Here is a 23,509-nt window from a genome sequence, read left to right on the forward strand (position 1 = left end):
TTTTGTTAATCTTATTATAGTTACTATTCTACAGATTTGCTGAGTATGCCTGCAGGAAAATGATCCTCGGGGTTGTTTGTGATGACATATATGTATCCTGATAATAAAATTTACCTTGAAATTTGAAATGTGGACTTAGAAATCAATTTTGCAAAATGGCCACGAATTATGAGACAAAATGTAAAGTTAGTACTTTGCTAAACACCAAAAATATCTCAGGGCATATGGATAGAAAATAGACATTTTGCTTAACCATCTATATAAAGAAGCAACAACAACATGCACAGAATGACAGAGAATTATGGCATAGACCAATGTCCAATATGTTCATGCCAAATGGAAACCATTCATCTGGCACAATTCTACTTTAAGTAACACCATTTCAGATATACATCCAAGTACTTTCAAACACAGTGTTTCTGTTTCGTCCATTTGTTCAGACAAGACCCCAGGTACCATTTGATGAAATCAAAATCCCCATCCAATATAATCTACCCAGGCTGCTCAACACTTTATATACCTTAATTAAGTCTCGCCTCAGCTTGCTCTGCTCCCTCGCTTCATAGCCTTTCCACCAGCCTGGCTTCATTCTTTCAGATGAGAACAGTCAATTCCTTTGTTGGACTTGCTATCTACTGGCCAAACAAAAAACAAAGATCTCCTGGATGCATTTTAAGAATTCTGCTTCCTTTAAACCTAATCACAGATTCTACCCCGATTAATAATCAGGAAGTTGAAATATCCTCTCATCACTAATCTACATTACTTTGGCACCCTAGATTTTTTATATGGTTTCAGATGGTTTGGCCTCCACAGAGCCCTGGTTTCAACATTATCAAGGCTGTCTGGGTTTTCCTGGAGTGACAGAACCAAATCACATAGCTGAAGTCTGCAGAAGAACTGTGGCAAGTTCTCCAAGACACTTGGAACAACCTACCGGCTGATTTTCTTATAAAACTACACGACAGTGTACCTAAGGGAATTGATCAGTTTTAAAGGCGAAAGGTGGTCACACGAAATATTGATTTGTTTAGTGTTTTTTTTTACTGTTTACTGTTCTTTAAAGATTTTGTTTTGATATTTAGAAACTTTTCATTTCATTATTTTTGAGAGCATCTTCACTTTATGGAATTTTTTTACAGGTAGCTCAGACTTTTGCACAGTATTGTATTTTACTTTATAAATTCTTCTGTTTCCCTCTGTCTGAGACCTTGACTAGCTCAGAAATGTCATTGTTCCTTATTCTATTCAATGCACATAGCATTGACAATCATTCACACCTGTTATAGGTGAAGGCACATTATAATAATATTAGCAAACAAAATTTGACTACAAGTGATATAAAGAGATACCAGTACAGAGTACTGGAAACTTTGTAAAATAGGTTGATTTTAAGGACTTTAATGAGTTGAGAGATAGTGTTTAGGGAGGGCCTCCAGGGATTAGTTTTGGACAGTAAAGACAGTCACTGATGATGGAATATTTAAACTCAACATAAGAAATAGGAACAGGAGTAGGCCATTTGGCCCGTCGAGCCTGCTCTACCGTTCAATAAGATCATGGCTGATCTGGCCATGGAAACTCAAGGAATCACAAAGGCAATAAATGGAGGAGTATGGAGGTCGCTTTTAGGTTCCTCAGGGTTAAGGGTAAGGAGGAATGGGGTGGTGGAGGGATTGGAACATAGCAATAAAAATTTTGAATATTCAATCATTGATCTGAAATCATGGTTGACCTGATGTTGACCAAGCCACACAACCATTATGTCAAATTTGGTTCCGAGTAGGTGCGCAAAAGTCAGCAATGGTGAATGGACAGTGCAAGTCAAGTTAAAGCAGCTGTTTCGTTCAAGTCCAGGGAGGATGAACAATGGAAGACTTGGGCAAGAGACCACTGGAATAGTCAAGTATAGTTGCAGTATAAAGTATAGGGATTCAACATGATTAAAGGTCATCAGGCCCTCTTTAACTGCTATAATGACAATATCGATGTCACATCCTGCTCATAGCAGTCTTTTAGCCTACACACAGTCCTAGACTGTATTACCAGAGAAACATCCTCACAATATCCATCTAGGCAAGCGTTTTCAGATCTTAAATAACCTGTCATTCTTCTAATGCCCAGTTCACAAAAAGACATTGGAGAACAAAAATAATGCTTTGTTGAGACTGTTTAATAAGACTGAGTTTAGAGCACTGCAGGTAGTTTAGGTCTCTGCACCTACGAAAGACTTGATTAATCCTGGCAGCAATGCAGCATAGTTACACCTGATTGATTCCTGAATGAGGGTCTTGTCCTCTGAAGAAAAATAGATGTGATTGGTCTGTTCTTACCAAGTTTGTCAAAATGGCTGCTGTGACGCACCTAGTGTGGTAGTGTAGTGGGTAGTGCAGTGTCACTCTCACTTTCAGCTTCCACTGCTGGCTAGCAATCTTGCAAAAAGGAGAGCTGAATGTGTAAGTGTCTCCCTGCCAGTACATATCCTCTCCAACAGCAAGCCTCATGTAATGCCTCCTCGCTGGCGACACACGGAAACTGAACTCCTTTCGGACTCAGGCTGAACTACAGAGGATGGGGTGGAGGTCTGGCACCTGCACACATAGCACACAGGCCCACTGGACATGCCCTGGTGCTCGTCAACCAGACCCCCAGCTATGGGTGAATAGCCCCACTGCCTTGTGGGCAGCCTCGGGAGAGATGAAGACTATGGGAGTAAACACAGACAGCAAATCCGGAATGGAGCCCCTGAGGCAGCTGGATGTCATTGAACATCCTTCCGGCAGCTCCTGCAGCCAAGCTGGTGACAAACATATTGCTTCATAAGCTTTCTTTTGGACTGTACTGGTGAGGCCGAGAGGGGGATCTTGACAACTGGGCATCTCAGGATCTCCATACCTTCCGCCCAGGCTTGTGCTGATGATCATCGTCACGCACTGTCCTCTGAGACAGACGGATGCCAGCCAACCAACCACCCACTAAGATTAGAAGTGACATAGAAGGCTTAAATAATAACAGAAAATGTTGGGAATGCACTCAGTGGCCACTTTATTTGGTACACCTGTACACCTCGTTAATGCAGTTATCTAATCAGCCAATCATGTGGCAGCAACTCTATACATATAAGCATGCAGACATGGTCAAGAGGTTCAGTTGTTGTTCAGACTAAACATCAGAATGGGAAGGAAGTATGATCTAACTGATTTGACCTTGGAATAATTGTTGGTGCCAGACAGGGTGGTTTGTGTATCTCAGAAACTGCTGATCTGTGACTTTCATGTAAAAGTCTCAAGAGTTTACAGAGAATGGTGAAGAAAAAAACAAGTCTGCTCACAGACCAGTACAAGATGTCTTGTTAATGAGAGAGGTCAGAGGAGAATGGCCAGACTGGTTCAAGCTGACAGGAAGGCAACAGCAACTCAAATAACAATGTGTTACAACAGTGGCGTGCAGAAGAGCATCTCTGAGCACACACCATTTTGAACCTTGCAGTAGATAGGCTACAGCAACAGAAGACCAAAACATACTGTACGTGCTCAATAAAGTAGCCAGTGAGAGTACACATCAGGTCAAGTAGCATTTAATGAAAGGTCTTTATTGTGAAAAGGTCCCCCTTCCATAGTTGCTGCCTGGCCTGTGAGCTTGCTTCCACTATTTTAAATTTCTAACCCAGGATCTCTGTAACCATAAATCTCCCATGTATTGCAGCTATATCTTTTCAATGTCTTGTATAGCGTAACTACTTTTCCAAGGTGTTGTACTGTAGGGTTTATTTTAAACACTGCTGGGTGCTGAATTTCAGAGTTACTCTTGAAACTACAATAGCATAATGTGATAGTATTACGAAACATTACACTGTAATTCTCTTCTGTATCACTGGAGAAACCACTGCATACCCTTTGTGGCATCCCAGTCAGGTGTGGCGACTGGCCATCCTCCAACTGCATCCAATAGATTCAACAGAGGTTCAGAATCTCGTCGCGCAATTAAAGCTGCAATAGAAAAAGAGAGATTTTATATAACAGCAGAAGATGCTCAAGAGGCCAGGCGTTGTCTGTGAATAGACTTTATGCTTCCAGGCAACCAAACTGTGTAAAGTTATAAGTAAACAAGAATTACGATACAGATGGGGTGGGATGTGAGACTGGGTGATGGAACAAAAGACAAGCTCTGTGATACAGTGGAAGGGAAGAGAAATGAAAGAAAGGACAGCACAAAGTGGTAATTGGACAAGAAGAGGAGGTGCACGAGAATGATTTTTTTTTTTAGATACAGCGCGAAATAGGACCTCCCAACCCTTCGAGCTACACCCGATCTAAGCCTAGCTAATCATGGGACAATTTATTATAACCGATTAATTTACCAACCACTACATCTTTGGACTGTGGGAGGAAACCGGAGCACCTGGAAGAAACCCACGCGATCATGGTACAAACTCCTTACATGCGGCGGTGGGAATAGAATCCGGGATGCCTGTAAAGCATTGTGCTAACTACTACACTATTATGTTGTCCTAATCCCAGGAAAGAAAGGGTTAACATATGAGGAGTGCTTAATGACTCCGGGCCTGTAGTCACTGGAGTTTAGAAGAATGGGGTGGGGGGTATCTCACTGAAACCCATTGAATATTGAAAGACTTAATTAGAGTGGACATGGAGTGGATGTTTCCTAGAGTGGCGGAGTCTAGGACCAGAGGATATAGCATCAGAATAGAAGGACATACATTTAGAACAGAGATAAAGAGGAATTTCTTTAGCTAGAGTGTGGTGAATCTGTGGAATTCATTGTCGCAGATGGTTGTGGCCAAGTCATTGATTATACAGTATTTTAAGTGGAGGTTAATAGGTCCTTGATTAATAAAGGCATCAAATGTTATGGGGAAAAGGCAGGTAATGGGGTTGAAGGTGATAATAAATCAGTCATGACGGAATGGCTTAGCAGACTCGATGGGCTGAATGGCCTAATTCTGCTCCTATGTATTATGTTTAATAAGCAAATGACCAGGTTGAAGAAAGTGTAGGTGGGAAAAGCAGAATGATCACCCTAATATGAACTGTTCAAAACTACAGATACTCATTATTTGAAATTGTTGATCTCAGTGTTATATTGGAAGGCTGTAACACGCTTATCCATGGATGGGGTATTGTCCATCACCTTATGGTCAGTGTAGTTCGCCAAAGCTAGAAAATGGAACAGGGAATTACAATGAAGGAAATTCAAGAATGCGGATTCAATCTGTATTTGATCTCCCCAACAACCTCATGAAGAAATGAATACCGTATGCTGAATTGAAAACAGTATGATTTGCTTTTATGTGTCCAATTGTCCTCGTGGTCTGGCTCCCGTGGCGATTCTGCAAATCCCAAAAAGTGTTTTGCAAGCAGAGAATGGGCTGCAGCCAATGGGACCTGAGATCCCACTCCTGGAACATTTTGGGTGATAAATATTTAACTGCTAGGAATTAATGAAAAACATAAAGTTAAAAAAGCATTTGATTGGAAAAAGAAAGTATAGGTAAGTAGATTGCTTTTTTAACTTTGTAACTCAAAATAATTTTAAGAAATAAAAACATCAAGAATGATTTTAATCCCTTTGAACTGCTTTTAAATGTCCCTTGTTCAGAAGTTCCAACAGCAGTAAGCTGGCAAAGACTATCACAATGTTCTTGGAGTGGGACCTTAGGACCCGCTGTTTGTGTCCGAATCCGAGTCCAATTATGGATCTGCTGGAGGCCGAAGGATACTGTCTTAGGGTTAGAGGACTGTGTATGGAAGTGGGTGAGAGGGAGGGATGGGGGCTTGTTTTTCTGTTTCATCGCTTGTTGTGCTCTCTGTTGCTCTGCTGAACGTTCTGGGCATGCTAGGTGGGCAGCAGAATGTGTGGCGACACTTGCGGGCTGCTGGCAGCTCACCCTCAGGTGTGTTGGTTGTTAAACACAAACCATGTATAGCACCGCATGTTTCAATGTACAAGTGTTAACTAAACTTGAATCTTGAATCTTGTCATTTAAAAGCCAATATGCTGTGAGATAGGGAGCCAGTAAAAGTCGGAGATAGCTTTATGCAGTCACATTAAATCAAACTACCCAGTTTCATAGCAAACATGAAGGTTTGGCATTAAGGAGCAGAATGGCCTGTTTTTTTAGACCATAAGACCATAAGACAAAGGAGCAGAAGTAGGCCATTCGGCCCATTGAGTCTGCTCCACCATTTTATCATGAGCTGATCTATTCTCCTATTTAGTCCCACTCCCCCGCCTTCTCACCATAACCTTTGATGCCCTGGCTACTCAGATACCTATCAATCTCTGCCTTAAATACACCCAATGACTTGGCCTCCACTGCTGCCCATGGCAACAAATTCCGCAGATTCACCACCCTCTGACTAAAAAAATTTCTTCGCATTTCTGTTCTGAATGGGCGCCCTTGAATCCTTAATTCATGCCCTCTCGTACTAGACTCCCCCATCATGGGAAACAACTTTGCCACATCCACTCTGTCCATGCCTTTCAACATTCGAAATGTTTCTACGAGGTCTCCCCTCATTCTTCTAAACTCCAAGGAATACAGTCCAAGAGCGGACAAACGTTCCTCACATGTTAACCCTCTCATTCCCGGAATCATTCTAGTGAATCTTCTCTGTACCCTCTCCAACGTCAGCACATCCTTTCTTAAATAAGGAGACCAAAACTGCCCACAGTACTCCAAGTGAGGTCTCACCAGCGCCTTATAGAGCCTCAACATCACATCCCTGCTCCTATACTCTATTCCTCTAGAAATGAATGCCAACATTGCATTCGCCTTCTTCACTACTGACTCAACCTGGAGGTTAACTTTAAGGGTATCCTGTACGAGGACTCCCAAGTCCCGTTGCATCTCAGAACTTTGAATTCGTTCCCCATTTAAATAATAGTCTGCCTGTTTATTTTTTTCTGCCAAAGTGCATAACCATACACTTTCCAACATTGTACTTCATTTGCCACTTCTCTGCCCATTCTTCCAATCTATCCAAGTCTCTCTGCTGACTCTCCGTTTCCTCAGCACTACCGGCCCCTCCACCTATCTTCATATCGTCAACAAACTTAGCCACAAAGCCATCTATTCCATAATCCAAATCATTGAAGTACAATGTAAAAAGAAGTGGCCCCAACACGGACCCCTGTGGAACACCACTGGTAACCGGCAGCCAACCAGAATAGGATCCCTTTATTGCCACTCTCTGTTTCCTGCCAATCAACCAACGCTCTATCCATGTATGTAACTTTCCCGTAATTCCATGGGCTCTTATCTTGTTAAGTAGCCTCATGTGTGGCACCTTGTCAAAGGCCTTCTGAAAATCCAAATATACAACACCCACTGCATCTCCCTTGTCTAGCTTACTGGTAATTTCCTCAAAAAATTGTAATAGGTTTGTCAGGCAGGATTTTCCTTTAAGGAATCCATGCTGAGTTCTGCCTATCTTGTCATATGCCTCCAGGTACTCCGTAACCTCATCCTTGACAATTGACTCCAACCACCGATGTCAAGCTAACAGGTCTATAATTTCCTTTTTGCTTCCTTGCCCCCTTCTTAAATAGCGGAGTGACATTTGCAATCTTCCAGTCTTCCGGAACCATGCCAGAATCTATCGACTTTTGAAAGATCATCGCTAATGCCTCCGCAATCTCCACAGCTACTTCCTTCAGAACACGAGGGTGCATTCCATCTGATTTCCCCTGCAAATCAGGATGGCAACTTTTCATGTGGATTGATTGCTAGGCTGGTAACATTGCTCTGCAGAGATATTCAGGTTATGGGCACTCTGTGATCACAGAAGCAAATCAGAAGAAAAATGGAGCTGCAATCAATACAGAGGGGAAGAGAAATATACTGTAGGTTCTTCATTTTAGTATCTCCCCAGTGCTCAGCAATTCTCAAAGTGCTGATTGCTTTCAACCAAGTAATCATTCTTTGAAAGAGCATTTAAGAAAATTTTCATGCAAGGTATAAAAAAAATACAATTACATCAGATAAGATGACATGATGTTAGTTAAAAGGTGGATCACCTACATTTAGTGGCCACTTTATAAGGTACACCTGCTCATTAATGCAAATACCTGATCAGCCAATCATGAGCCAGCAACTCAATGCAGAAAAGCATGCAGACATGGTCAAGAGGTTCGGATGTTGTTCAGACCAAACATCAGAAAGGGAAAGAAATGTGATCTAGGTGACTTTGACTGCGGAATGGATGTTGGTGCCAGATGGGGTGGTTTGAGCATCTCAGAAACTGCTGATCTCCTGGGATGCACAACAGTCTCTAAGAGTTTACAGGGAATAGTGTGAAAAACAAAAAAAAACATCCAGTGAGCAGCAGTTCTGTGGGTGAAAATGACTTGTTAATGAGGGGGGTCAGAGAGATTAGTCAGTTTCATGCTGACAAGGCAGCAACATGTTTCAAGACTCACAGCACCTCCTCCTTTGTGATATTGATGTGCTTCAGGATATCACTGTTCCTTCCTTGGAACTCACCAGCTTTCCTGTCCTTTTCCATGGTAAATAGAGACTAAAGTAGTCATCTATGACCTCACTATTTTATGTGGTTCCACACATAGATCAGTCCTGCCGAAGGGTTTTGGCCTGAAACGTTGACTGTATGTTTTTCCATAGATGCTGTCTGGCCTGCTGACTTCCTCCAGCATTTTGTGTTTGTTGCTCAGATTTCCAACATCCGCAGATTTTCTCGTTTTAGATCCTTGAAGGGACCTACCCGCTCCCTAGCTACGAATTTTCTCTTAATACACTTACAGACTACTCTGCTATCAGACTTCAACCCATAACCTTCTTCCATAGGAGAAAAAATGCCACTGGACTTCACTGTATCCACACCGAACAAGAAGTCCCGTGTTCGAATCCACCCGGCTCCTTGCATGCTTTCCGTCCATGCAGGGTTGAGCATGAAGCTAGCAACTCGCCCTCGTAGAACAAACAAACGCTTAAAAAATGACAATGCTGCCACCCAATGTGCCAAAAAAAGGTGAGGGGAGGATTAAAGATTAAAAATCATTGAGCCAAAGGTGATGTTTAAAAGAAAATGAATTATTCTATGCATTTAATAAATCTATAGATTAGCTTTATTTGCCACATGTACATCACAAGACACAGTGAAATGCATCATTTGCAATCAACGACAGTCCAGGTATGTGCTGAGGTGCAGCCCACAAGTGTCACCACGCTTCTGGTGCCAACGTTGCATTTTGAATTTTTTTTTACACTTTTTTTTCATTTGCAACATAGCATGCCAAATCTTACAAACCCTGACCGTCGATGGTGAGGGAGAGTCTGCTGGGCAGGGGAATACGGACAAGCGACATAGCAGATTGTAATATCATCTCCCCCATCGCTGTTGCATGAGCAATATCTCTCTGTCCCTCGCTAGTGTGAGAGAGAGAGAGAGAGAGAGAGAGAGAGAGAGAGAGAGTGTGTCTGAGATGTCGAAGTGTTGGGATGGACAGTAGTTTTTGATGGACTCTAGACCAGGGTCTCTGGGGGCTTTGTTACTGCTTGTACAGTGGGTGATGGGGGGGTTGATGTTTTTGCTGCTGTTTGTGTGTGGGGGAGGGGTGGGGTTTGGGGTTCTAACATTTTATGTCATTCATTCTTCAGGTTTTTTCCTTTGTTTCAAAGATGTCTGTTAAGTGTAAGAATTTAGGGTTGTATACTGTATACATTCTCTGATATTAAACTGAACCATTGAAACGGAGCACTTGAAGGAAACCCATGAGGTCACAGGGAGAACATACAAACTCTTACAGACAGTGGATGGGAATTGAACCCTGGTGACTGATCACTCCTCCAACAGGACCACAACCTTGTCATTGGGTTTGGAGGCTTGTGTGCCTCAATGACCAAGAGAATTATGTTGGCCGGAGTCAGGGCTTTATGCTTTGGTTCTTAGTAGGGTCACCCAGGCCAAACAGGTCAAAGGGTAGAGGCCTGACTAAGAGTGGTCCACCAGTCCTCCAGGTTCGGGGGTTCAGCTCAGGGATAACAACCCCGACAGGTAAAACAAAATTATTACGGAAGCAGCAGTGGAGAATCCTTCTGCAGCTGAGGGTGACTGTATTCTGGAGTCTCCACCCAGGACTTGCATGACTGACAGTAGTGTAAACTGAGAGGAAGCTACTAACATGATGAGGGAAGCCCTGAACACTGCCAGAGATGGAGGACCTTCATTGATCCCATAAATGGCAGCGGCGTAATGGGCAGAAAACAAGAAACTGATCGCTGCCGCTATATTAGCACTACACTACCATGCATCTAAGATAGCTAATTTACTCAGTACATTAATGTTTTTTTAAAAATCTTAAGATGCAAAGAAATTCAACTTACAGTCATTTACACAGGATTTATACAGTTGTTTAGCTTTCTGATAAGCATCACGGTCTCTGTCATCTGGTCTCTCTAAGACACCTGAATGGGAGAGAAATAAAGCAAGAGTTAAATTAAACACATCAGTGATGTGATCTTATGTGACAGATTCTCAGTCCAGATCTACATCTCTGTATCTCCAAAATCAAAATGAAGATCGCTCTTAACCAAAAGTATTAGTCGCGAATTGCATTCTAGCTGCAATTAATATGACTGGATAAGTAAAAAGTTGCAAGTTAATATCAGCACAGTTAGCCCCGTTCGCACTATTGAAACATCTGTGTAGAACTGGAGGATGTTGTAGTCTTTTACACAGCTGTACCACTGGGTTTCTCCATGCTACACATCCGAGTGAGAACGTCAGAAGAAATGCATGGATGCAACTGCTGGATGTATCGACAGAAAAAATTACAGTGTAATCTAACAAGGAAAAGCTTTGGAAACTAAAATTTAAAAGTATATAGTACTGTGCAAAAATCTTAGACACATATATACTTTAGCTAGGGTGCCTGAGACTTTTGCACACAGTACTGTATTTGTCAATGTGGCGGGGAGAACAAGTTCGTTAATCTGGCGGGAACAAAAGATGTTGGGAATGGTGAGGGAGGAGTGTCGCAGGAGGGATGTGGGACAGGTGGCAGAGGAGTGCCGAGGGCCAGGGGTGCAGACACACCCAGCCCTGAGACACCAGGCTGGCTATTTGATTACAAACAATTGGTTTATTGTCATTACAGAATGTCCCACTTCTTCCTCTTTCCCTTCCCTTTTCCCCAGCCATGATTCCCCTCTTCCTGGCCCCTTTTCACTCTCAGTCTACAATACAGACCCAAATCAGAATCAGGTTGATCATTGCTCACATATAATCCACTAGAGCAAATCTGTTTGGAGTGACCTGTTGACACACTTGCCTGAGAGGGAGAGAATGCAGGATTAAAATGGAAAGGCTGTCAAACTTTGTCAGTTCCCCACCAGATGAAACATTTCCAGAATCCTTTTCCAAAAGCTCCCTTCTGGAAAGCACTACAGAACTATTAAAATGAAAACTTCACGCCATCTTAAAAGTTTCCCTCCACCACCCAGCCCCCAGCAGTTAATCTGATCAACCATTTTAGATAGACCCACCCCACCCCCTCTATCTATTACCCCATCACTGCACTGTAAACACTTTAAACCACGTCTTATAATGCTGATTACATTGTAAATATATACTGGTGTATACTATAAGTATTTGTGCATATTTTATTTCATATCTGTACTTTAATCTCTAACTTTACTTTTATGTAACTCTTTATTCTTTAGTTGTTGAAAGTTGTCTTTTTCTGTTGCATGTCACGCCAACACACCACAGCAAATTCCTAATACATGTAAATGTATATGGTGAATAAAGCTGACCCTTGATGAAAAAAAACACTCCAGTCTGATACAAACTGCCTATCCCTTACTTTTCATTGTCTCATACTTGAAGGCACTTATGTAGTTGAGGTGCCCTGCAGCAAAGTCCAGATTCAAGATGTAAGACATTAGACCATAAGATATAAGAACAGATTTAGGCCATTCAGCCCATCGATTCTACTCCACCATTCCATCATGGCCGATTTATTATGCCGCACAACACCATGAGCAGAGATTTTTAATTACTATACATCCCCACCCACCCCAGCTAGTTCTGTTCTTTACCTTTGAGGACAACTTCCAGATCAAATGTCACAATGTCAAAGATACTATATCCAGAGGAGGTTTCTGGTATGATATGCCTATTCAGCCAACCCCCACAAGCATATTTGTAAAAGTCTTCACATGGTGAGGCAGATGCGTCCATATTCTGGATTAGCCTTGCAGCTTAAAAAGAGAAAAAACAATAACTTATTATACACCATATGTATAACTAGGACATTAGTGTCCATGGCTGTACATTCACTTAAAAACAATGATGGATTAAACAAAATTATCAGAAATTTAGTATTTTAAATTAGTTTGTAATTAGAAGATATATTTTTTTCACTGGGTTTGAATTCTTCACAATGTATCTTACTTACTGCCCGTTACACTGCTGGTGTTTGGGGCAACAATGATGATCCACCATTTCTGTCTGTACATACCATTGCACACAGATAAAGAAGAATTCTTCATTGCCGTTTGCGTCACAGTTTTTTTTGACCAGTCAGGGTTGTTAGGCCCGAGCTGAAGCCCTGAACTTGGAGGGTCGGTGGACCACTCTTAGTCTGGCCTCTACCCTTTGCACTGTTTGGCATGGGTGACTCTACCAACAGCCAAAGCACAAGGCCCTGACTCCAGCCAACATAGCTATCCAGGTCATTGAGGCACGTAAACCTCCAAACCCTACGACAAGGTTGAAGTCCTCTTGGAGGCTTCACAATGCAAGTTTAACATATAATTGAGTTGAACGGGCATCTCGGAGCAAGTATAGGACATTCTGAGAGGGGAGGATGAGCAGCTAGAAGGTGTGATCCATACCAGTACTAACAACATGGTGAGAAGCGGGATGAATATCAGAAGATAGGTGTAGGGTTTAAAAAAGATTATTCTCTTGAATTTTAATCTCAGGAATGCTCCCTGTGCCAATTGCTTACGAGAATAGGAAGATAGGGCAAAGGAACGAGTGGCTGAAGAAATGTTGCAGACAGGAACACGTCAGCTACCTGGACCACTGGGATCTCTTCTGCAGCAAAGCTGACCTTTACAGAGAGGAACGGATGAAGGGTTACATCTGAACCGAACGGGACCAATATCCTTGCCGGGAGATCCGCTGGTGCTGCTCAGGTGGGTTTAAACTGAATTTGTAGCGGAGTAGGACTCAAAGCAGTAATCTCATGCATAAAAAGTTGAAGCACATATAAAGCTTAAAGAAAACAAGTCCAGTGGGCAGGACAGGACAAAAGCCTTAAGATAAGGCAGATAAACTTAGGGCATGGATTTCCACATTGTATTGTAATGTTCCAGCTATTACAGAAGCCTGGTGAATGATAAGCAGAACTGGCAGCTCAGTGCATTGCAGGGGTTCCAACATTTCATATGCTAGGGCCAATACCATTAAGCAAGGGGTCCATAGACCCCAGGTTAGGAACCCCTGGTGTATTGGGATGTTGAGGCTTTTGGCATGACAGAAGTCGAGGGAAGAAGCAGGGGTGGGTTGCATTATTGATTAGGAAGAACATCTCACAACAAGGATATTCAGGGGGATTGAGGGTAGAGGGAGGGAGACGCCCATTGAAGTCATAAAGACAGAACTCAGAAATGGGAAAGAGTGGGTTATATGTGAGTGATGCATACTATAGCCCCTCTCCCCATAGTCAATTGGAATAAGAGGAGCAAATATGTAATGGCTGGTGATATTAAGTTTTTCTAATGTTAACTGGGGCTGCCTTTGTGCTAAGGGATTAAATAGGATAGATTTTGATAAATATATGCAGGAAGTCTTCTGAAGCAATACATAGATGGCTCTGCTAACGAAAGATTTACCCTTGATCTCCACTTAGGAAGTGACGCTAGGCAAGTGGTTGATATGTCAATGGCCGAGCACAGTGGAACCCGTGGACATAATTGTATGAGTCTCAAGACAGCTGAGGGGCTCCATTCACTGGGGACCATAGATGTTGCATCCTGTCTGTCTACATAGTCAGTGCTGTGCTGCCAGTATGCCAGCGGGATTCCCCCTTCTCCAGCCCTTTACCTCTTTCACCAACCAACCTCCCAGTTCTTTACTTCACCCCTCCCCCTCTCCTGGTTTCACCTATCACCTGCCACCTTCTTCCTCTCCTCCCCTCCCCCCACCTTCTTACTCTGACTTCTCCCCTTCCTTTCCAGCCCTGAAGAAGGGTCTCATCCCGAAACGTGGACTACTTACTCTTTTCCGTAGATGCTGCCTGGCCTGCTGAGCTCCTCCAGTACTTTGTGTGTGTTGCTTCAGCATATATCTAGCATTGCTGAAATCAAGTGAGTTCCTCAAGGACTACAGGAGATGTAGGAGTATACTTAAGAAGGAAATTAGGAGATATTCCAGGCAGATAAAGCAAAAGAGAATTCTAAACGATTCTAAAAACATATCAACAGGAAAAAGGCAGCCAGGGAGTGAGTATGTCCCTTTTGGGATTGGTATGATGTTCTATGCAAGGAACAAGAGGGAGTGAGTAGCCCTCGGCTGTATTAACTGTGGTGAAGGACTTAGACTCTAGTGAGTTCAGGAGAGGGAATAAGGATATCCTGCAGCATTTCAACATTACCAGGGAGGCCATGAAACACAAAGGTGGATAAATCCCCGGGGTTTGACAAGGTGTAGCCTAGAATGTTATGGGAAGCAGGAGAGGATATTGCTGGGGTGTTGGCAGAGACTTCTGCATCTTCATTCATCATAGGTGAAACTGGAGAATAGATGATAGCCTCCAACCTGATGGCATGAACATTGACTTCTCAAACTTCCGCTAATGCCCCACCACCCCCTCGTACCCCATGTGTTATTTATTTTTCTCTCTCTCCTTTTTCTCCCTCTGTCCCTCTCACTATACCCCTTGCCCATCCTCTGGGTTTTCCCCCCCCTCCCCTTTTTCTTTCTCCCTGGGCCTCCTGTCCCATGATCCTCTCATATCCCTTTTGCCAATCACCCATCCAGCTCTTGGCTCTTTCCCTCCCGCTCCTGTCTTCTCCTATCATTTTGGATCTCCCCCTCCCCGTCCCACTTTCAAATCTCTTACTAGCTCTTCCTTCAGTTAGTCCTGACGAAGGGTCTCGGCCTGAAACGTCGACTGTACCTCTTCCTAGAGATGCTGCCTGGCCTGCTGCGTTCACCAGCAACTTTGATGTGTGTTGCTTGAATTTCCAGCATCTGCAGAATTCCTCGTGTTTGAATAGATGATATGCCTTTACTTAAGGAGGACAACAGGAAACTACAGGCGATTGAGCTGTATATCAGTGATAGGGAAGTTATTGGAAGAGGTTCTGAGAAATGGGCTTTACTTGCCTTTGGAAGAGCAAGGAGTGATTGGGCATGGTCTGCATGGCTTTTTGACGAGATGCCCAAGGGGATTAATTAGGGCAACATGGTAAACGTTGTCTATATGGATTTCAGCATGGCCTTTGACAAGGTTCCACATGATAGGCTGGTTTGGAAATTTGAAACACATGAGATTCAGTGTGAGCAGAGCCAACTGGAGCAGACAGTGAGTTTGTAAATCTGGCAGCAGCAAAGAATGATGAGAATAGTGAGGGGCGAGTGCCACAGGAGGGTTTTTTTGGACTGGTGGCAGAGTGAGGTTGGGAGGGGTGCAGGTGTAGACATGCCTAGCCCTAAAACACCAGGAAAGGTTATTTGATTCCAAACAATTGGTTTATTGATCATTATAGAATGTCTCTCAGATGCTTCCCACTCCCTCCTCTTTCCCTTCTCCTGTTCGCAACCATGATTCCCCTCTCCCTGCCTCCTTCCCACTCTCAGTCCACAACAGAGACCCATATCAGAATCAGGTTTATCATCACTCACATATGTCATGAAATTTGTGTCTATTGCAGCAGCGCAATACATAAAATTACTACAGTACTGTACAAATGTCTTAGGCACCCTAGCCATATACATGTGCCTAAAACTTTTGCAGAGTACTGTAGATATACATAGTTCGTCGAGAATAGGTCAATGGATGAACAGTACAATGAAGACAGCATATGGTATGCTTGTCTTCATCGGCTGAAGTACTGAATTATCAATGTGGGGTGTCCAGTTACAACTGTACAAAACATTAGTTAGTATTTGTTCTAGTCAGCATACTGTAGGAAGGAAATGATTAATTTAGAGATGGTGTAGAAGATTCACAAGAATATTGTCGAGTCTAGAGGACTTGAGTTATCAGAGAGAGGATAACAGAGCTCTGTTTTCACTGGGGATAAGCAGGATGAGGGCTGACATCATAGAGGTATATAAAATTACGAGAGGCATTGATAGTGTTTCCAATGTAGGCACGTCGAATACTAGAGGACATGTGTTTAAAGTGAGAAGGAGAGGTATAAGGAGGATCTGAGGAGCAAATTTCTTTACAGAAAGAGTATTTGTTATGTGCAATGAGCTGACTAAGGATTAACAGAAGCATAAACATTAACAACTTGAGAGGCACCTGGACAATTACTGGAACGAGCAGGGCACAGAGAGATATGGAATTAATGGGGATTTTATAATTACTCAAACTAAAGTAATGGCAACACTACGGGAGAAGAACAAGCATTAGGACAAATTGAATTTGTTTATCAAAAATCTGACTGAGTTACTGAAGAGCAAAACGACCTCTCCAGTGTGGTAGTGAATATCTTGGATTCTTAGGCCCACAAAGTGGTGGAGATCAGACCTTTAGGCATATTTAAGGTGAAGGTAGATAAATATTTGAACACAAAAGAGTTGAGGCCAACATAGATCAAATATGATCCCAATTTAAGTGAATGTTTCCAGGAGTCAGCTATAGTAAATAGTCACCACTTATTATTTTCCCAAATATTTTCTCCACGGATTAAGTTTTATGGAAAGAGGAATTGTACATCTCGTATCATAATTTGTGGTTTACCTTTCGAATACATTATCGACATTAAGAAAATGCAATCCATAGTAATTACCACTATTTGGAACTTGAAACGGTATTCAAATATGGATAGGGTCACGAGAAAATATTCTTTCATTTACAGGAGGGCCCTGGGCGTCACTCACCGGCTGCCACACAGCCTGCAGTCATGCACACTTTGTCCGTGCTACCAGAGAATTGTTTATCTGAGGACGAAGAGAAAAATAACAAAGTCAGGCATTTGTCATATCTATTCTGTTTGAAAAGCAAAAGGCACAGAGAAAAATACAAGACATGATCACATCCCGTGCATCTGTCAACCGTAACTTCTCCTGTCCTTCATAAAAAAACAGAGTTTTTCAAGAACGCACATTTTATCTTTCAATTTTATCTGTAAATCTGGTGGGAGAAAAGGATATTGGAAATTGTGAAGGTAGGGTGCTCCCAGAGGAGTTTGGGACAGGTGGCAGAGGAGTGCCAGGGGCAGCATATGGCATGAATGCAGACATACCCAGCCCTGAGACACCAGGCAAGGCCATCTGATTCCAAGCAATCATTACAGAATGTCTCTCTGGTGCTTCCCACTCCCCTCCCCTCTCCCTTCCCCTTTTACCAACCATGATTCCCCTCTCCCTGCCCGCTTCCCACTCTCAGTTCACAATACAAGCTCATATCAGAATCAGGTTTATCATCACTCACTATGTCATGTAATTTATTTTTTGCTTTTGTAGCAGCAGTACAGCACAATACATAAAATCACTACACTATTGTGCAAAAGTCTTAGGCACCCTAGCTGTATATACTGTATGTGCCTAAGACTTTTGCACAGAAGGGATTACATTTCCAAAGTATTTAATAAGTGAGGAAAAAGTGGTGCAATGATCGTAGGAAGCGATATTCCAAGATCCCTCTCATTGCATGTGTCAACAGTTATTTGAGCACTACCTGTCTGAAATTCCTGAAAATGTACCTCTCCTGAGTACCAAATACATCGGCCTATAGATTTTCCCTCTGCCAAATAACACTATGTCTAATCATTACACAAATCATTATTCCAGCATTTTCACAACTTTGGATTTTTTTTTACCTTCTTCAGTTTTATCCCCTTTCTTAAACCCTCCAAAACATTTGGAAGTTCAATAAAACCAACCTAATCAAGGGAAAGTTAACATGGTTTGTTTTAAACACTGGACAAGCATACTTTTTCTTGGCATTGTGACAGCAGAATGGAGTAGCCCATTTAAATAGGTTTGTTCATTTTCTTATCATGTCAATTCTATTTTTATCCATCAAGGGCACATTTTCCAACATTCCTTCCTATTCTTTTTGCTACAACTGCTCAGTTACCATCCTAAATTCAAAGTTCAATGTACATTTATTATACAACCTTGGGATTCATCTCCTTATAGGCAGCTACAATCCCAGTAGAACCCATTAAGATAAAAACAGGCTGTCAAACAACCAATGTGCAGAGAGAAAAAAAATAAATTGTGCAGATAATAAAAGTAAGCAAATGAATCCCAGATCGCCAATCAGGTTTTTCCCATACAAGAAATCCACCCAGCATAATTCTTTTACTTAAATAATTTTACCTTTATATTTTAGTCTCACAGGAAATGAGAACATTTGTTTTCTGAACTGATTTTAGATTGTGTATTAAGTCAGAATAACACTGCAAAGGTTTTATGATTGTTTTAAAAGAATTCCCTCATGGGACATAGATATTTCTGCATTGCCGACATTGGCCAGCCACCCCAATTAACATTTGTCATTATCGGTGCTTTCTTGAGCTGCTGCAATCATTAAGTTGAAGTTAAAATTACAGTACATTGGAGAAGAAATACGAAAATTTTAACCCAGTGATGAAGAACGGAAAGCAGTATTTCCAAGTTAGGATGTTGTAGAATGGCTATTCGTATTTGCTGGATTTATCCAGTGATCACGGCGAGGGATTCTGGATGAAGACTGAAGAAGATGGATTTGTATGATTTGTGAAACATTTCTCCCAACTGAAGCAAGTCCTGAGCTGATTACGAGGATGTGGTGAGTTTCAAGTTCAAGGTATATTGTACTTCAACCATATACATGTTTACAGCTCAACAAAACTTCACTCCTCTGGGACCAAGGTACAAGACACAGTACAATATGAGTTGACATGAAGTTAGTAATGTTACTGGCGCTGTCAGAAATAATGAATAATGTGTACTGCGCGGTAGCAGGATTCCGTGGAGTTCTCATCATGTCTGAGTGCAGTGCCTCAGCTGATGCAAGGTAGACCAGCTACATTACGTTGATGGAGATTTGGAACTGTAGAGGGCTGTTAACGGTTAACCACGTTGCTGTGGGTCTGAACCCACAGTTAAGCCGGACTGACTAATAACAGCAGCTTTCTTTTCCTTAGGACATTTGTGAGCCTGATGTAATTTTTTGTAGTTCCAGGGTCACCATAATTGATTCTAATTTAATTCCATGTACTTAATTAACTGAATTGAAATATCCAAACTGCCACGGCAAATTTTCAGTTCACATTCTGTTTCTGGTCCTGAATTGCCAGTATTATAATTAATCTTCAATGCTACTGTTCCCTGTGTTCATTAACATAAGACCATAAGATTAAAGAACAGAATTAGGCCATTTGGGCCAGTGGGTCTACTCCACCATTTCATCATGGCTGATCCATTTTCCCTCTCAGCCCCAATCTCATGCCTTCTCACCGTATCCCTTCATACACTGACTAATCAAGAATCTATCGTCCCCAGCCTTAAATATACCCAATGACTTGGCCTCCTCAGCTGCCTGTGATGACTTCCACAGATTAACCACTCTCTGACTAAAGAAATTCCTTCTCAACTTTAAATGGACATCCTTGTATTCTGAGGCTGTGTCCACTAGTCTTGGACTCCACCACCATAAGAAACATCCTCTCCACATCTGCTGTATTGAAGCCTTTCAACATTTGATAGGTTTCAATGAGGTCACCCTTCATTCTTCTCAATTCCAATGAGTTGAGGCTGAGGGCCATCAAATGCTCCTCATATAACAATCTTCGCGATCCCAGAATCATTTTCGTGAATTCCTTTGAACCCTCTCCAATGTTAGTACATCCTTTCTAACATAAAGGAGCCCAAAACCGCTCACAATGCTCCAAGTGAAGCCTCAACATTTCTTTAAAAAGCCTCAGCATAAAATCCTTGCTTCTATATTCCAGTCCTCTCAAAATAAGGCAATGGTGTGGAAGGCATTTGCCTTCCACACCATTGCCTTCTTTACTACAGACTCAAACTGTGAATTAACATTTAGGGAATCCTGCATGAGGACACCCAAGTCCCTTTATACCTAAGATGCTTGAATTTTCTCACCATTTAGAAAATAGTCTACCCTTTTATTTATTCTATCAAATCACTTCCTGACATTGTATTCCATTTGCCACTTCCTTGCCCATTCTCCTAATCTGTCTAAGTCCTTCTGAAGTCTCTCTACTTGCTCAATGTTACCTGTCCCTCCACCTAGCTTCATATCATCTGCAAACTTGGCCACAAAGCCATCAATTCCATCACCTAAGTCACTGAAATATAACATAAAAAGAATCGTTCCCAACACAGACCTTTGTTGAACACCACTTGTCACTAGATTCCAACCAGAAGAGGCTCCCTTATTCCCACTCAGCCACTGCTTTATCTATGCTGGCACTTTCCTGTAAGACGTAGACTCTTAACTTTTTAAGCAGCCTCATGTCTGGAACCTTGTCAAAGGCCTTCTGAAAACCCAAGTACACAACGTCCACCAATTTTCCTTTGTCTATCCCGCTTTTATTTCTTCTAAGAATTCCAACAGATTTGTCAGGCAAGAGATTCCCTTAAGGAATCCATGCAAAGTACGATCCATTTTATCATGTGCCTCCAAAATACCCTGAAACCACATCCTTAACAATCAGCTCCAACATCTTCCCAACCACTGAGGTCAGCCTAACTGGCCTATAATTTTCTTTCTTCTGCCTTTTTCCCCTCTTGAAGAGTGGAGTGACATTTGCAATTTTCTAGTCCTCTGGACCATGCCAGAATCAATTGATTCTTGAAAGATCATTACTACTGCCTCCACAATTTCTTCAGCCACTTCCTCCAGAACCCTAGGATGTCGTCCATCTGGTCCAGGGGACTAATCTACCTTCAGACCTTTCACTTTCCCAAGAGCATTCTGCCTAGTACTGGCAACTTCACAGGCATCTGCCCCTTAACACTCCTGAATTTCCAGGATATTGCTGATGTCTTTCACAGTAAAGACTGATGCAAAACACTTATTTAGTCAGGCTGCCATTTCCTTGTCCCCATTTAATACTTCCCCGTATTATTTTCCAGCAGTCTGGTATCTACTCTCGCCTCTCTTTTGCACTTTATATATCTGAAGAAAGTCTTGGTATCCTCTTTAATATTATTGGCTAGTTTACCTCCGTATTCCATCATTTCCTTCTTTATGACATTTTTAGTTGGCTTCTGTTGGTTTTTAAAAGCTTCCAAATCCTCCAACTTTCCACTAATTTTTGCTCTATTATATGCCCTCTCTTTGGCTTTTATGTTGACTTTGGCTTCTCTCTTCAGCCACACTGTTGTGTCATCCTGCCTTTAGAATACTTCTCCTTTGGGATGTATGTACCCCACATCTCCCGAATTGCCCCAGACATCCCAGCCATTGCTGTTCTACCGTCATCTCTGCCAGTGTACTTCTCCAATCAGTTTTGGCCAACTCCTCTCTCCTGCCTCTATAATTCGCTCTACTCCACTGTTAGACTGATACATCTTTAGTCTTGTATTCGCCCTTTTCGATTTTGTTCACCTTTTGAATTGCAACTCATCTTGTTGACTGCAATTTTGCCCTATCATCAGCCTCGCCATGCTAGCAGTTTCACTGTGTTTGTTTGTAAACCAACTACCCCATGCTTGGCGCTATCACTTCTGTTTCCATCCCCCTGCCAAATTAGTTTAAACCTTCCCGAACAACTCTAGCAAATCTGCCTGCAAGGAGATTGGTCCCGCTCGAGTTCAGGTGTAACCTATCCCTTTTGTACAGGTCATAGCTTCCCCAGAAAGATCTCAGTGATTCATAAATCTGAAACTCTGTCCCCTGTACCAGTTCCTCAGCCACGCATTCATCAGCTAAATCGTCCTATTCTTGCCATCACTGGTGTGTGGCATGGGCAGCAATCCAGTGATTATATCCATATAGAACATAGAACAGTACAGTAAAGGAACAGGCCCTTCGGCCCATAATGTTGTGCCAAACCAGCTAAAAAGTAAATGAAAACGCCCCCAAAAACTAATCCCTCCTACCTACACAATTTCCATATCCCTCCATCTTCCCCACATCATGTCCCTATCTAAACGTCTCTTAAAAGCCTCTAATGTACAAACGTATCTACTTCTACCACCATACCAGGCAGCACATTCCAGGTATGCACCACTCTCTGAGTAAAAAACGTACCCCTCACATCACCTTTGAACCTATCCCCTCTCACCTTCAATGCATGCTCTCCGGTACTAGACATTTCTACCCTGGGAAAAAGATACTCCCTGTTTGGAGGAACTCAGCAGGTCAGGCAACATCTATGGAAAGGAATAAATGGTAGATGTTTCGGGCCAAGACCCTTCATCAGGGAATGGGAGTGAGGGAGGATGTGTAAGGGCAAGGGTGGTACTTGTTCCGTTTGCAAGGATAAGTACCTGGAGGGAGATCAGTGGGGAGGGATAAGTGAACAAGGGAGTCACATAGGGAGCGATTACTACGGAAATTGGAAAGTGGTGGGGGGTGGGAGAGTGAAGGATGTGTTCGGTAGTGGGATCCCGTTGGAGATGGTGGAAGTTACGGCAAATTATGTGCTGGATGCTGAGGCTACTAGGGTGATAGGTGAGGACAAGAGGAACCCTATTCCTGCTATTGTGGCAGGAAAATTGACTGAGAATGGACTTGTGTTAAATGGAAGAGATGCGGCTGAGGGCAGCTTTGTTGGAGGTGGGAGAAAAGCCCCTTTCTTTTAAGGAGGAGGACATCTCATTAGTTCTGGAATGAAAAGCCTCATCCTGAGAGCAGATGCGATGGAGACAGAGGAACTGAAAGAAGGGGATTACTCCCTGTCTACTCTATATATGCCTCTCATAATCTTAGAAACCTCTATGAAGAAAATTAATGAAACATTTTTTCAATTTGCATACTAAGACATTTGACTTAATTTTGGATGTGCAAGATCCCACAAGCAGCAAGTCAGTTGGATAACTTGTTAATCGTCTTTAACAAGTTTGATGAGGAATGCATATTGCTGAGAAAATCGGGACAATAGTTTGTGAAAGCTAATAATAATCTTAAGCATTATCTACAGACATTAAAATATATTGCAAGCCCTCTAGAGAAAGGAGACCAAGTTATTCCATTAGACAAATAGATGCAAGAGTAATAAAACTGTCAAAAGTAAAAAAGTAGGCTGTCAGATATGATTGATGATATGATTAATTGTTTTTATTAATGCCATGGACCAAAAAGAGACACGACAAAGAAGTAATAC

The 23,509-nt window shown here is 42.2% G+C and overlaps 1 protein-coding gene across 1 annotated transcript in view; it reads right to left on the reverse strand.

The window, feature by feature from the left end:
- Positions 1-23,509, reverse strand: part of mmel1 (membrane metallo-endopeptidase-like 1) — a 104,795-nt gene that overhangs the window by 63,376 nt on the left and 17,910 nt on the right. Inside the window, exons 3-6 of the mRNA XM_072244823.1 lie at positions 17,106-17,165; positions 12,083-12,244; positions 10,367-10,447; positions 3,894-3,989 (exon numbers count right to left, since the gene is read on the reverse strand). Of these exons, the coding sequence (XP_072100924.1) occupies positions 3,894-3,989; positions 10,367-10,447; positions 12,083-12,244; positions 17,106-17,165 (399 nt within the window). The remainder of the gene's footprint in view (positions 1-3,893; positions 3,990-10,366; positions 10,448-12,082; positions 12,245-17,105; positions 17,166-23,509) is intronic.

Source organism: Mobula birostris, chromosome 27 (assembly GCF_030028105.1).
Source record: "Mobula birostris isolate sMobBir1 chromosome 27, sMobBir1.hap1, whole genome shotgun sequence".
Classification (NCBI taxonomy): Eukaryota; Metazoa; Chordata; class Chondrichthyes; order Myliobatiformes; family Myliobatidae; genus Mobula; species Mobula birostris.